Here is a 16,153-nt window from a genome sequence, read left to right on the forward strand (position 1 = left end):
ATTATATAAGGTCATCGAAATTAACGCCTAATCGTTTTTTGAAATATTAAACTATATTCGATCACACTGGACAGCGATGTGTTTCTTTAATAAAAAAGCTGCAATATAATCAACGATAGTGATGTTTGGCAAATATAAACATTAAGCCATAGCATAAAAATTATTTTAAGTGCGCCTTAGTTCAGATTAGTCTTCGGAAAAAGAACTTTTCAGCCTACAGAGGTTTTTTTGAAATAGTTTTAAATTCCACGTGTCTGATAGAAGAAACTCGGCGATTTACGTAAAAACTTTATTGCAGTTTTGAGCGAACCGCAGAAAATCAAATTCTTACGATTTCTTTTTTATACTCCAAATGAAGAGATAATTGTTAATTTTCAGTTTCTACTGATCCTGCATTAAATTATATTCAGCTTTTCATTTTTTTAAGTGTTAGTCATTTTTCAATTTTTTCTGAGAACTTTGGGTAGGAAGTACGCTTACAAGAACATAATCTTTAAATTAAGTGTTCTTATTGTTTTCGGGTAACTAGCGCCTTACATTTTTTTCGGGTAACTAACGCTGTAAGTTTTTATTATAAATGAAGCAATAAATTAAAAAAAAAAAAAAAAAAAAAAAAAAAAAAATGCTGAACAGAAATAAATTTTAAATATATAAATAACCAAAATGCAACAATAAAAATTTATTTCGTTTAAAAAACAGCATTTTCTTTGCTATTTGGACAATTCACTAATTATTGGATAACGAGACTTCTATTTTGACCAAACAATGACGAGAAAAGGTCGTTTCTATGAAAAAAAAACACGCGTCATTAACCAGAGTAATTCGAAATTCAAAATCCAGCACTAATTTTAACAAAAAAAAAATAATGAAACAGAATAAAAATCTATATCCCCATCATAGGTTTAAATATTTATTAATTAGTCATCGTACTTAATAATCTACAAAATAACACCTGGCTTGATCAGACATCTTTCCGTCCTGTTGAGGAGCCATAAAATTTACCAACTTTGGATGAATATCGTATCTGATAATAAAAAAAACCTAGACAAACTTCTTTAATTTTCAGAATGTAATAAGTATTGCTAGCTACTTAAGGAAATCCAGAAGTACATAAACGTTATTTTTTATTCATAATTACCATGGTACTGAGAGAATGTTTCTTCCGATGCTGCTCTTTATCAATGAAAAATTATAAATTTTTTCTTCGTTCACGAAGAAGGTAATATATCACTGGATGTGATAATTGAAATTTATTGTTGAGTTATTTTCGGAATGGATTTTTTTACTTCTTTCGTTTAATTTTACACTTGCTTTAAGTAATTTTTTTACAAATGCATTTTTACTTGAACTACATAAAATTGAACGAAAATCTAATTTATAGTACTTTAAAAGCTGTTTTTTAATTTGGTATCGTAGTTTATATAAATATTCATCAAAACAAATCATCTGCATTTATTATCTGGTGCACTGAAACTTTAACAAAAATGACACAAATTTTTTAAAGGCTTTACTAGTAATTTAAGTGAACTGAACTATCTGAAGCTTTTTAAACTCACAAAATGTGTGTGTGTGTGTGTGTGTGTGTGTGTGTGTGTGTGTGTGTGTGTGTGTGTGTGTGTGTGTGTGTGTGTGTGTGTGTGTGTGTGTGTGTGTGTGTAATATAATACAATATAGCTAAGTTTTTAATGATTTATTATCATTATTTGATATCCTTTTATCCCATTGCAAAAATTGATAAATTAACCCCTCGAGTCCTGATTTATTTGAACTTTTAAACGTATTTAATTTTACTGCAACATCATGGTGAATACATTTATTTTATAAACATAACCAAAATATAATTTTATTCAGAAAAATAATTAAATGAATACAAGATTGATTAAGATAAACACCACGCATATGTTAAATTCCAATGACGAATAAGGCTCGTCATCTGTAACTTATTCATATCGATGACGAATCTTACTCGTCAAATGTACCCAAAGAGTTAAAAAGCATTATTTTTAGTAAAAAAAAGAAAAAAAGATTTCGCAAGTGTTTTGCAATAACCATTCAGAAACCAAACTTTTCAGGCGAAAAAAATATTTTTGTTTATTTTGCTGTAAAATTCATCCTATTAAATTTTTTTTGAATGAGACACCATGACTTTAGTTTTATCTGGACACCTTATTTAATCAATATTACATTCAATATGAATATGCCTAATTGAAAATTAGGCCAATTCATACCATCACATTACCTTCACCACATTTCATAGTCAGCAATTGATACTTGGGATTTAATTGTTGGCTTGGATGACAAATAAATGATCTTATTCTATCTGATTCCATTAGCACAAACTTTGACTCATTATTTCAGAGAAATTTTGCCTACTAATTTAGAGTCCAATTTACATGTGGACTAGCAAACCCAATTTAAGCTTTTCTAATCTTCATAGAAATTGATCATTTGTTTGCTGGTCATCTTTTGAATATATAAACAAAATTTAGCCTTCATTTTGTTGTGCCTAAATTTTACTTTATAATTCTGAGACTTTAAATTTCAACGTTACTGCACTCTAAGCGTCAGCTTCGGAAAAATTATTGAGTTGTCAATCATCTCTTTTTTTGGTAAATTTTTCGGTAAATTCTCAGTCTTTCTAAGAGTTTATTGTTTTTAAAAAATGCTGGTTATAATTGGTAGTAAAATCTTTTGAGTTTAAATTTAAAATGGCAAGCAAAATCTTACCTGACTTTACGGCCTTTACTAGCTCTGGTATCTATTTTTCTTTTAACTTTTTTGCGTAATTTTTGAAATTCTAGCCATTGTCTAAAACATGATAATAAATGTACATAAAAATGTCTAAGAATCTAATTGAGTAGGAAAAAAAAAAAAAGTCACTAAAAAGTAACTGCAAATTTATGCTAAAGAGCAAAACAACTCTTTAGCTCAATTTACTTCAAACTTTTAAGCAAACTTCAATTTAAATTTTGATAAAAAAAAAACTTAAAGTCTAACAACAAAATTCCAAAGCAAAATTCTGATCATTACAACTATCTATATTTTTCTATAAGGTTATTTTTTAACCGAAATAACCTCTTCCTTCTCATGCTGTTTGAAAAACCTTTTTCTGTTGTACTTTAGCTTAAATATCCTGAGTTCAAAACCACATTTTAAAGATTTTGTAGAACTTTTTTTATAAGTATATTGGTAAAACATGTGCAAAATTTACTTCTATTTTTTTCTATCACATTTTACAGGAAATATTCTTATGAGATGATTTTAACACCGCAGAAAGGAAGATGCATGAGAAAATCTACCAGCAACATTTGTTTAAGCATGAAAACTTTGGCTACTTAACTATCATTTAGATAACAGTTATTTTTCTATGCTTAAATTATTTTCTATACTTAAAAAAATTCTCAAAACTATATTACATTTTATAAACTTGGAAATGCCATGGTTACAGCCTTAAAAAGTGATTGGGTAAAATATTTGTTAAATAATTCATCAATTGTGTAAAAATGTCCTCACCGTCCAATTGCAGTAGGATCATTAGATTCAATGTTAGTTTTCCTCTCAATTAACTCTTTTAACATCTAAAATCATTTCATATTTTATAAGAATTAGTTTAATTCGGTTTAATCAAAGAAAATGCAAAACATCAATTTAAAAAGAAAAAAAAATAACCTCATGATAGAAATCACTGTCATCAAATATCTGCTCATTGTAATCTTTCAAATGGGAGTCTGGCACCTTTAAAATAGTAAGAACTATATAAATTTTGTTAGCGTTGTTTATTTTTTACATTTCGTTTACAAATATTCACTAAGAACCTGTTTTCAATTGGCTTATGTATAACTAAAGAATTTGTTTTCAGTTGGTAAAGTAGTCCCCTTCACTTTCTTAGCAAACCTCTAAATGTTTGAAACATCAAATTAAATTCATATATATCAACAAAAATCAAACTTCCTTTGATTTATTTATCTTTCTATATTTTCAATCTTGCTTAATTAAAATTCTAATAAACAAACACTTTAAAACACATTAATAAATATAAGTTAAGCATGCTGAAGTAGAAAAATATTATTATTAATATCATTAAAATAAAAATATTCTTATGGCACTCATATTTTTATCAAGATATAAAAACAAAACAAAAAAACAAGCAAAAGATTTAAAACTCACAAGTGTTGATAAATCATCAGTTTTTTCAATTTCACCTAAGATTTTATATGATGTTCTTCTAAGTTGGGTTCTTTTAATCAACCTTTCTTTATCTGACAGAACCTAAATATTATTATCATTTTTTTTTTTTTCCAAGTTTTATAAAATATTTTTCAATAAAGAATCAGAAAATGCAAGTAAAAGAAAAAGTGATACTTGATTGATTTGTTGAAGTGTAGATTTGTCGAATGCACTGAAATTCTGCAATAAAAATAAAAATGGTATTTTTTATTATTGATACATTCATATAATTAATATTTATCAATATATACCAAAATATTTATCAATATATACTAAAATATTTGATTTCCAATTTCAATAATAATGACATTCTTAAAATTAAAAGGAATGAAAACTAAACAATATGTTGAGCAATTTTATAAAACTAAAATTATGTCAAATACTAACCAAAATTATATTAACCAAAAAAACTGTTTTTATTAAGAAAGCTCATTTTATTTATTGCAATGAAATGAAGAGATTTAAAAATGTTGTTTAAACATAATGTGGTTACAAATATTTTTTGTTTAACAAATAGTCACCATTACATAAATACTGTTTTAAGTTTAACAAATAGTCACCCTCCAAATTCAAAAACTATATAAAAATTTTTAGGATTGTTAAAGTTGACACAAAAAACTGATTTTTAATTACCCAACACCTTTAAGTGAAGCTTCAAGTGAAAAAGTTTAATCATTAAAGTTTGTAATTGAGAAAAAAAAAAAAAAAAAAAGAAGTTAAATGTGGTAAAAAAACAACTGCTAATATAAAAAATACAAGGATAGAGTACTTGAAATACAAATATTTCATAATATTCAATTTAATTGCAAGTATTTTTTACCTTGGTATTTATTTTTCCTGAACTTAATCTTGTTTTTTCATACCATTTGTTGATCAAAGCTTCATGATATGGCAAAGCTACTTTATGTCTTTTACTTATTTCTTCTTCAAAATCTTCAACATTCTTAAAATAAAAAAAAAACAATTTAAACATCATTTTCATTTTAACTTTCTTTAAAATTATAGATATATATATCTTAAAATTATACATATATGTTACGAGTTGTTAGCAATATTTTAGAAATACAATATTTTTTGTAGTACAAAAAATGGCCATTATGTATTGCTATGTATTTAATGTCTATTGTTTATTGCTTTATACTTTACAGGTTCCTAAACACATGCATGAAAATGCTCAACGTGCAGTCCTGTACATGATTGCAAAAGACATTCAGCCATTCTCATGTGTTCAGGATGATGGGTTCCGTCACTTTGCTCAAACAATGATTGATATTGCATAGAAGTATGATCGAAATGATCGAACAACGCTGTCTAACACTACTACCAAAATTTTACAACAAATGTGTTCAAAAGCTGAAAGAAAAAAATTCCTGGGGTTACTCATATTGCAATAACAACTGATCACTGGAACGATGACATTCTAAAATACTCTTATCAGACTTTTACAGCACATTACATTAACAGCAGTTATTGCCTTGTAAGTAAGTGTGTTGGGTTGTTTAAGTTTAGTGAGTCTAAGACTGGCATTGCTGTAAAAGCAAAGACAACTGAAATACTTAAAAAACTTTTCCCTCAGGCTATAAAAAGTGACAACTTGGTATTTGCGACTGATAATTGGAGTAATATGAAGTCGGCTTATTGCAACAATGTTAGACTTATCTGTGAAGGGCATAATCTGAATTTAGCTGGTGAAAAAGCTTTGAAATCCCCTGGCGCTAATTTAGTTCATGAAATGATCAAGACTTCAAAGGAAATGGTGGGCTACTTTAAACATAGTGGGAAAAACCAGAAACTAAATCACTCTTAAACAGGATATTGCTACTCGCTGGAACAGTTAATTTTTTCTTTTGCAATCATTGTCAGGCCAGTTAGATCATGTCAACTCAATTCTTGCTGACTCAAAGCAGTTTGACAAACTTGAGCAACTGAACAACGTTAATGAAAAGTTGTTCCATGACATCATAGAATTTTTGCATCCCTTTTACAAGGCTACTGTGCAATTGTCACATGATGTATGGCCAATACTATTTTGTCTTTGGTCAGTCTGTAAGATCAATGGTTCAGACAGCAATAGTATGCGTGATTTGAAGGATGATTTGTGGAAATAAATTTCTGAATGTAAAAATTAAATTTGTGGATGTAAATGATTTGTGGATTGATTTGTGGATATAAGGCTTTGTAACCAATAAAAAAACAGTTGTGTTGATACCAAACCAAACCAGAGCTGTGCTTAAGACCGAACTGAACCGAACTCGAAAATTAGATATGACCGAACCAGGCCCGAACTTTAAAAAAAGGGTTTGATTCCTATCTGTAATATATATATATATATATATATATATATATATATATATATATATATATATATATATATATATATATATACATATATATATATATATATATATATATATATATATATAAAAGAAAAAATGAATATTATCTTTTATTATATGCTACAAATGATTTTAAAAACAATTATAAATTAATTTTAAAACAAAAGACAATATAAATATATCAAATGTAAAGATATTGAAAAAAATTATGTAATAGTATTTATCTGAGAATAAAACCTATCACTTGCTGTCAGCACCACTTGATTAGAATAATAAAAAACTTACTTGAGCGTGCTTTCTCTTAGTTGGCAAATTTGATGCTGGTTTTACTTTGTTTGCCTTATTAGCCTCATTTTCTTCACATTCTGATTCGCTTGTTATTTCTTCATCTAAATCCACCTTTTTACTTTCATTTACATCAGATGTTAATAATGTGCTTGTTTCAGAATTCTTTTCAAACAACAATGATTGAAACTTTAAGAGCTGACCAAGTAATTCTACTAAGGAACCTTTTGCTACAAAAAAAACAACAGATAAGTTCAACAAAAAAATATTACAAATCGTAATTGGATATAGTTAAAAGATACTTAAAAAAATTAATTGTCATTTAAGTTTTATGTTAAGTAATTAATATGATAAATAATAGTAAATAATAATGATAAAAAGTAAATAATAATGATAGAACACAAACATAAAAGAGCTTCAATAAATTTTAAACTAAAAGCATTATTTTAATTATAAAAGACCAAAATGATAATAAAATCACAGCTAAATGGTTAACTGTTAACATAGTTGAACTCGTAATTGATTGGGTTGTCCCAAATATGACTGGTTAAGTGTCCCTTTCAATTATGTTACAATAAGTTAATAGTTTTTTTTGTTTTTTGTTTAAGTGATGGATAAAGCAACGTGTGAAATTAAAATCCAAAAACATCACTCATTGTCTACAAATACTCTAAGAAATGCCCCTTTCGATTTCTTCCTTGATCAATAGCCATGAAAAAACTGCATAGAAATAGATGTTTAGAATCCTAAAAAAATACTATAGAATTCTACATGGTAGTCATTATATTTCTTCTAAATTGTCTTAAATATTTCCTATACCAAAAACTTGTAGGATTGTCTAGTAGAAAGACTACAGCATTATTGTGTGGTATTCAGTAACTTTGTGAAAACTATATTTAGCATGTTAACTTATTTGTAGTTTTAATAAAAACCCTTAATGAAAATTTGAAAAACATGTGAATATTCCTTCATTTTTGAACAAAAACACTAAAACAGCTGTCAATGTTTAAGCATATTTGTTGTTTATTGAAGGTTGTTATGCTTAAGGTTATCATGCACAGTTAGTAAAGGCTATACTACAGGATAGAACATTTTCAAGTTAACAATACAATTCTGCAGGATACAAAAGATTATTCTAAAGGCTATACATTCTAGTATCATTTACTGTAAGATCCAGCAATGCACAAAAAATTAAAAACAGGGCCTGTAGGATCCTCTACCATCGAAACAGTATCCTAAAAGTTAAGTTGACTGGGAACTCCTTCAGTAGTTTAGCAACATGGTAATTGTGATGAGTTTAAAGTGTTAACTAGGTTTTTTTTTTCTTTTAACAATTTTCTTGAAAAAAAAAATTTCAACATTTTTCAAACATTTTACTCTGAAAATCTGGTTGTTGGAAATAATTTTATTAAAGAGAAGCATATGTTAAGACTGTTCAATTTCAACATTTATCATCTAATATGATAAAGCATCACTCTGAACTTAGAATTGTACCACTCTTGAGTTATTTGCTATTACAATTCATATTTAAATGTATTTGATAAATAAAAAAAGTCATTAGTCTAAAGTTATGTAATAAACATTAAAAGAAAAAGAAAAAGTTTAACCTGCAAAGTAATTATCTTTTGCATGAAGATTACTTTGTGAAGCAAAACTCTTCATGTTGGCACATTGAGGAAGTCGATTGACAATTTGTAAAGATTTTTGCAAACGAATTCTTGATTCAAGCAGTTTATCCAATAGATCTAAACAATAATAATAAAAATAATAAACATAATAAAAATGGTAATAATAATAATAATAATAGTAATAATAATAATAATAATAATAATAATAATAATAATAATAATAATAATAATAATAATAATAATAATAATAATGATAATAATGATGATAATAATAATAACAATAATAATAATAATAATAATAATAATAATAATAATAATAATAATAATAATAATAATAATAATGATAATAATAATAATAATAATGATAATAATGATAATAATAATAATAATAATAATAATAATAATAATAATAATAATAATAATAATGATAATAATGATAATAATAATAATAATAATAATAATAATAATAATAATAATGATAATAATGATAATAATAATAATAATAATAATAATAATAATAATAATAATAATAATAATAATAATAAGAAGAAGAAGAAGAAGAAGAAGAAGAAGAAGAAGAAGAAGAAGAAAAAGAGGAAGAAGAAAAAGAAGAAGAAAAAGAAGAAGAAGAAGAAGAGGAAGAAGAAGAAAGACACAAAATTTTAGTGAACTTTATATCAACAAAAATTCAAGATATATTAAAAACTCATTTGTAAAAAACAAATTACCAATTTGCAGTTTTGTGGCCATTCCCTTCCTCCTATCATCTTCTACATTAGTGGTACGAAAATTTTCAATACCATTGACTCCATCATAAGTTGTATCATCATTATTAACTTGTAACTCATGTGGTACTTCTGATTGGACAACTTCTATGTTAAAATCATCATTATTATCATCATCATTAGAACTTTGATTACTAGCATCTTCCTGATCAGAATTACTTAAATCACTCGAATTTTCTTCTGAACTTTCATCCAATTCAGAAGACCTATTTTCTTCTTCAGAGTGTGAAGAAACCTCATCATTTTCTAATGATAGAAGCAAATAAAACTTCTTTTAAAGAAAAAAAATTTAATACAGCTCAATAAACCAAAAGAAATAACATTCCATTACATGAAAAAAAATTCAAAATGATACAGAAAAAACTTAAAATTTTTATAAATTTAGATTCTAGCTCTAAATCATAATCAGTTGATTAATGCCTTTAGCAGTTAATCATCTGATTCTGAATTAGAGCTGATTAAAAGAACCCAACTTAGAAGATATTAACGTTAACAATAATTATTAATATTAATAATAATATTTTTACTATATCAATAATATAATATTAATAATAATTTCTAAATCAATATAGGGTCTTAGGTTTTAAAATTTGATAAAACTTTTATAAAGCAAATTAGATAAATTAATTTTTATATTCTATACCAATTACTTTTCTTGATGTCTTTTTACCAAAATACTTTGGATCATGTTCTTCAAGACTACTGTAAGCCTTATTTCTTAAACTACCTACTTTTAATTCCAATAATTCATCATCAAAGTTTGGATCAACATCATTTACTAATTTTGCAGACTTAAAAATATCATCTTCGTCTTCAGGGTCTTTAAATGCTAGAGAAGCAGAACCAGATTGAATTTCTAAATCTTTAAGAGTATCACGAATAGACCTTTTTTTTAAATTAGCCATATTGAATTTGGTTATATAGATTTAATAGAACTGTAAAAAAAGATTTCAATATGCATTCATAAAAACATTTTTACATTTAAACATATAAAAAGCAGTAAACATTTTACAAAAATATTTTTTATTATGCCTATGCTATTTTGTTCATGTTTATTGACCAAGATTATGTCAGGCTATTATCAAACTCACACAAAAAAATTAGATTTTTGTTAAGCCAAATCTTTATTAGAATTAAATTTCATTAAAGTAAATTCATAGAAACTGAAGTATATTATATAGAACAATAATAAATCTGTATAAATAAAATCTTTTAGACTTATTGTAATCAGTATCTTTGATGGACATGAAATGTTATCGTCTTTTTAACAAGAACTTTAATATTTCTTAATAACAACAGACGTAGAGTTTTAAATTCCTTCCTAAAAAAGTTAATAGAAAGGTCCTCAGGAAACTTTTAAAAATACTATGGCCATTTTTAACGAGTTTACTAGAGTTTATGCATCTTTTCTAGGAAGTATTGTTGTTAACAAACAAACTCCTAGTTACAAACATGAACTTTGTTTTAGTATTAGGGCACCTGATAATTTTACTCAACACGGCTAAAGATGATTTTTGCAGGACTTTTCCGTAAGGTCCGTAATTTTCCGAAACTTTGTTGCCAATGATATATTATATATATAATATATAATTGTTTGTTGCTAACTGCATATATTCTCAATAAGTCTGACGTTTTTTGTATCATTTTTTTTTGTTAAAAATCAGAAATTAGTGGTTAAGTTGAAATAAAAGTTTTAAAATATTTGCTTTAATATACATTTATAGTTTTTAAAACTTCAATCATCAAAAAGATGATTGGAGAACCCATCTGTGACTCATAATGTAATTATTTTCTGATCTGCCTCATTTCATGCATCATCTTCCTAATTTACAAAGAAGTCATTCTTTTCTAATCCATCTGTAACATTATTGATGGCATCATGACTGAATATTTGACCATAGGTTTAGGGATTGATTCCAAGCCTCATCTACCCAAGAAGCAACAAGGGTATTTTCAGGTTACTTTAAATTGGCTCCTTTAAGTAAAATTTCTAAACATCAATTTATTTACTCAGCACAAATCTTGTGATATTGATTTTTTTTTTTTTTATATAGATATCCAGTGCCTGGTGTATAGAAATAAGTCTTTCTGGAATTAAAACAAGGTCAATTTCGATAACATCTGTAGTTTTGTTACAAACGTCAGTAAATTGAGCTTTAAAAATCCCTATACCAATAACGATCTCTTATTGATTAATCTAGACCCTTCTAAAAATTTTTGGCATTCTGTTTAATTCCTTTAGAATATCGCTGATGATGAACACTTACACCAGATTAAGTTGTGGCACATTTAGAGTTTTCCGTTTCTATATATGATAAAAAGGTTTTTACTGTCTTCCACCTGTTTGTTCGTGTTCAGCTGTTTTGATCATAAAAGTTTATGCACCAGTTGCGTTCACAGCTTGATTTCCTGCTAAATTAAGTATTATTGGTATCCAAGACTTTGGATCCCAATAACATTTAATTACGACAAATTAATGAAAAAATTAATGACAAAAACACTATCTTTAAAAACAGTCTCTATGTCTTTATGCAGTTTTTTTCCAAACTGTCAAGCATTTTATGTTTGGTTGTATATTTGGGTGATTTGGTTGAAGGACACATTTTTTCAGCTCAATGGCTGGAAACCAAATAGATCCACTTACGGGATATATAAATCAATTTTCCCATCCTCGGGAAAAACGTTCATAAATCTAATTTTCTAAATCAACGAACAAAGCGACATCCTCTTACCTCGTACATTTGGTATCTGATTTATTAGAGAGCTCATTTTTATTTTATTATCTTAAACAAGCTTCTTATTGATATTATTTCCTATAGCAGCTTTTGAGTAACTATTAATCTCACATTAATCTCACAAAATTCCACAACTCGTAATTTAAATTCAGCTTATAAGAATTCCTATTTTATTTTATTATTCAATAAAAAATTCCAGTGTAAACAGTGATTAGCAAGTTTACAATCAAGTTAAAACCTGTTAAAATAAAGTTTAAGAGGAAAATAACTATTAGTTTCTTTACGTTTTCATGATGATAAAAAAATTATGATTCGCACTTTACAAAAAGGGAAAGACGTCCTATAAAATGTCTGGCTTGAAAAGAATATGCAATGGATCAAATTAAAGTAAATTCAATGAAATAACAATTTGTGTATTTTAAAAAGTTGAAGTAGCCTTTCTAACGTTATAATTTGTCTAAAAAATTCTTGAATTATACTCAATTAATACAGTAGATTCTTTTACACAGCGTTGACATGGTTTGTATAAAAGAAGCTAAAAGTGGTGTTTTTATTTGTACAATTAATTAGTTTTTGTTTTTTTTCTAGTTTTTAATGACTTCGGAACTTACTATGCTGCAAGTATCTAATATAAACCAACTATTGCTTTTGGATTTTAGGAGATAGGGGCAAAGCCCTAGGAATCCTTAACACGGTCCTAGAGTTAGGGACATCCAGAGTAAAAGGGTAAAAATACAAAGGGTAAGTATTTTGTTGAAAATGTTAAACAAAAATGAATTTAACAAATACATAAATAAGCATCTGCATGAGATTAAAAATAGAGCAATACTTTTGTTATTTATTGTTAATATAACTCGATTCAAGCAAAACACAGGTTTAATGAGGTGTAGAATATGATGAACATGTAAAAACATGTTGATAGAAGCTCAAGTATCGAGAGATGTGCATTTAAAATATTCATTTGTAAATTTATTTACTCTGTTCAACGCGATTTTTACATTTTGAGTTGTGGAATTTTGTTTACTTCTTTCTTTATATTAACCCGTAAATATCTATAATATCTAAAGTTTGTGAAAAAACACAAAAGTATTCTCCTATTGAGGGATGTTTTCGTTCTTCAATCCACTTTTACATTTAAACGTTAAGAAATCTTTGATTTCAACATAAATTTACGCTGAAATAATGTTTATAGGATCGATCTCAGGTGCATCAACAAAGATATTAATGACATATAAAACGGTGGAAGAAAAACAAATTTGACGTTCATAGATGTTAATTCGTTAAGGCAGTGAATTGGCAAAAATAATAATTATAGCCTGAAGTTGCAGCAATGGCTCGTAATGCTCTGAGTAAATCTCCAGCAAAAACTTTAGAAAGAGATTATTCATTAGTCGGGCGTACAGTTCAAGATCGGTGCACTCAGCTAAACGAGGGGTCAATAGAATTTCTTTTTCTTCGTTTATTCATCCCGCAAAATACCTTTAAAAAATATATACCGAGAGATTTTTTTTTAATGCATTTATTGTTTAGTGTTAAGTAATATTGATTTGGAATTTATTATTAAATTCAATCATGGACGTATCCTAAATGTTTTAAGGTGCCTTTGCGCAGTGGATTCGATCTTATTAACGCACATTTGTTTTTTAAGTATTTTTAAAAGACTATTTGAAATAAACTTTAAATATATATATCCGTTTCCATCCATACATAAAAATGACATCAGTGGCATATCACTGTTGTTGAGACAGTAGGTGGTGTCAATACAAATGTGCTCAGGAAACTTACTAAATGTGGATCTCATTACACTAGTTTGAACAAATAAATACTGAAGGGTATTATCATCTGAGATACCATATTGTGAAACCAGTCCAGGGTCACTCTCTCTTCTTTTCTCAACTACTTTAACTAGCAGTTCTGCAACATTTAAAACATTTTTCGAAAATGGGCATTTTTTTTCCTACAATGAAAGGCATTTATTTTATTGAAAAAATATTTTATATAAATTATATATATATATATATATATATATATATATATATAAATTAGTAAATAAATGTATACAAATATTTAATTATAAAAATAACAATTTATGCAATAAAATAATTGTTTTTACATCTTGACGAATTTTATCCTTGATGTTCCAAATGTCCTTATTTATTATAGATTTTCCTGTACTTTTTCTCATTTCATCAGCAATTACTTTAGTAGTAACACCAAGACGATTCAGTTCTTTAACTTTGGCTTTCTCTTCATTTGATAGCTTTCTATTTTGGACATAGTGCTTGTAAAGATCTTGATCTGAAAAGTCAAATATTTTATTTGATCAGGTTATGTGATACTAAAAATTACTTTTTTCATAACTCGTTTAAATATGTAACTTTAGGGTTTAAAAAAAAGCTTTTCACTGCATACTTTTTTGTCTTTCATTGCACAGCATTATTGTAGTATTTTATTTATTCATCCTATTTAAACAGTTTAAATTTTAAAAAACCTTAAATTAAAGTTTTTTGTAAATTAAACTATACACAATGAAAAGCAGAACTTTAAAGACAGATTTACTAAATTAAATATATAAAAAATAATAAATTATTATTCATGTACAATAAAACAAATTTTAAAGATAAATATTTTTACCAATAACATGATTGTGTGTTTCTATCATTTGTTTAACAATTATCTTTGTTCTATCATTTGTTAAAGCAGCATAAATTTTTGCTGGACAGTTATTTTTGGATGATCTAAAATGACAACAACAGAAAAAATTTATTCAAAAACGCTCAAATGCTCTTGAATCTTCTAATAATTCCATGACCAAATAAAATTCAATGACATTTCCATGAATTCTATGACCAGTGGCCACCTTGTTTTTACAAGAACATTGTAAAGTATTTGTTCATTGAAATATATTTACAATATACGTAAGTTACAGTTAAGACTGCAAGCATTTATATAAGTGAAATATACCCTGAATTTCTTTTCCCTATTCCTTTGCTTGAATTGAATCCGCCATGTGTGCAAATTAAATTATAGTACACGTATTTAAACATTTCAGGATAAGGTCTTTGGTCGAGCTTGGTCTTAGTATTAGCTGTTACCGTTAGCTTGCAACCATGTTTAACCATGGGTTGGAATGTTTCATTACAGTGTATTTCAACTGCTCGAAAAAATTCATCCCAGGATAAGAAAGTATCATGAACTTTTAGCGACATTATTTTGAACAAAAAAATTATCGCAAAATGAAAGCAAATCAAATCAAAATTGTTCAAAACATCAACAAGATTTAGCGCATGCGTACAAAGTATTGCGCTCCGAGTAGCATATGGCTGCATAGAGCGCATTGCGCTCTAAGTAGCATATATATATATATATATATATATATATATATATATATATATATATATATATATATATATATATATATATATATATATATATATATATATATATGTATGTATATATATCGCTAAAAGATAAAAATTTAGAAAGTGTGCAAATTAAAAAAGTTACGAGATTACGATCAAAGGATACGTCACAAAAGTCCCCCGTTATTTTGGAACTTGTTAATGTGCATGCAAGAAATTAAGTGCAGCTTTTCGAAACAGGGAAAAGATACCAAATATTTACTTTAATACTGACATGACTGAAGCAGAAAGAATTTTAACGAAGTAACTAAGGTCTGAAATTAAAGTTTTAAATAGAAATTTAGACATAAACATAAATAGCGTATTTTATTATGGCATAAGAAGTAGTAAAATAGTAAAACTAAATAAAAAGACAGCAATTTGAGTATAAAGTAGCCAAAAATAATAATAGCATCCGAATATTTGAACAAACTGGGACAAATATTCAAGCTTTTAATACTAAAGTAAACGATAATGCAAAAGAGCCAGTTATAAGTTCTGCATTCAACTCAAATAGGTTGAAATGTTTATATACCAATGCCACGTCATTTGCCACGTCATTTGCCACGTCATTTGCCACGTCATTTGCCACGTCATTTGCCACGTCATTTGAAAAAAGTAAACTACACGAAGTTATGATTGAAATTGAATTAAGTTTTCCAGACATAATTTTCATTACAGAAACATGGTGGAATAATACTTCAGCAACAATCATACCTGGATATAACCTTTATCCAAGAGACCGCAAGAATACCA

General features: G+C 26.8%; 2 protein-coding genes across 5 annotated transcripts; both read right to left on the reverse strand.

Annotated features, from left to right (window-relative positions):
• Positions 1 to 664: 664 nt before the first annotated feature.
• LOC149885368 (protein AATF-like) lies at positions 665 to 10,770 on the reverse strand. The gene is made up of 12 exons (XM_090095875.1): positions 9,905 to 10,770; positions 9,205 to 9,507; positions 8,456 to 8,593; positions 6,849 to 7,078; positions 5,048 to 5,170; positions 4,363 to 4,407; positions 4,168 to 4,269; positions 3,670 to 3,735; positions 3,514 to 3,578; positions 2,728 to 2,808; positions 953 to 1,024; positions 665 to 785 (listed from the first exon to the last, which is right to left on the reverse strand). The coding sequence occupies exons 1-12, from the start codon at positions 10,164 to 10,166 to the stop codon at positions 731 to 733; spliced, it is 1,542 nt and encodes a 513-aa protein (XP_089952001.1). The 5' UTR covers positions 10,167 to 10,770; the 3' UTR covers positions 665 to 730.
• Positions 10,771 to 12,943: 2,173 nt separating this feature from the next.
• LOC149885369 (uncharacterized) lies at positions 12,944 to 15,275 on the reverse strand. Of its 4 annotated transcripts, XM_090094483.1 has the most exons (5): positions 14,961 to 15,275; positions 14,631 to 14,734; positions 14,110 to 14,294; positions 13,848 to 13,953; positions 12,944 to 13,475 (listed from the first exon to the last, which is right to left on the reverse strand). In XM_090094483.1, exons 1-5 carry the CDS (start codon positions 15,203 to 15,205, stop codon positions 13,456 to 13,458), a joined length of 660 nt encoding a protein of 219 aa, XP_089950609.1. In that variant the 5' UTR covers positions 15,206 to 15,275; the 3' UTR covers positions 12,944 to 13,455. The 4 variants fall into 4 exon arrangements, with proteins under 4 accessions (XP_089950609.1, XP_089950610.1, XP_089950613.1 ...); XM_090094487.1 differs by lacking the exons at positions 12,944 to 13,475; positions 13,848 to 13,953 and adding an exon at positions 14,409 to 14,458 and having other exon boundaries at positions 14,160 to 14,294; XM_090094484.1 differs by lacking the exons at positions 13,848 to 13,953; positions 14,110 to 14,294.
• Between the last annotated feature and the right edge of the window lie 878 nt (positions 15,276 to 16,153).

The sequence above is a fragment of the Hydra viridissima genome, unplaced genomic scaffold, assembly GCF_058129835.1.
Source record: "Hydra viridissima isolate aposymbiotic clone 2 unplaced genomic scaffold, HvirCarnegie_v1 scaffold_8, whole genome shotgun sequence".
In the NCBI taxonomy this organism is placed as follows: Eukaryota; Metazoa; Cnidaria; class Hydrozoa; order Anthoathecata; family Hydridae; genus Hydra; species Hydra viridissima.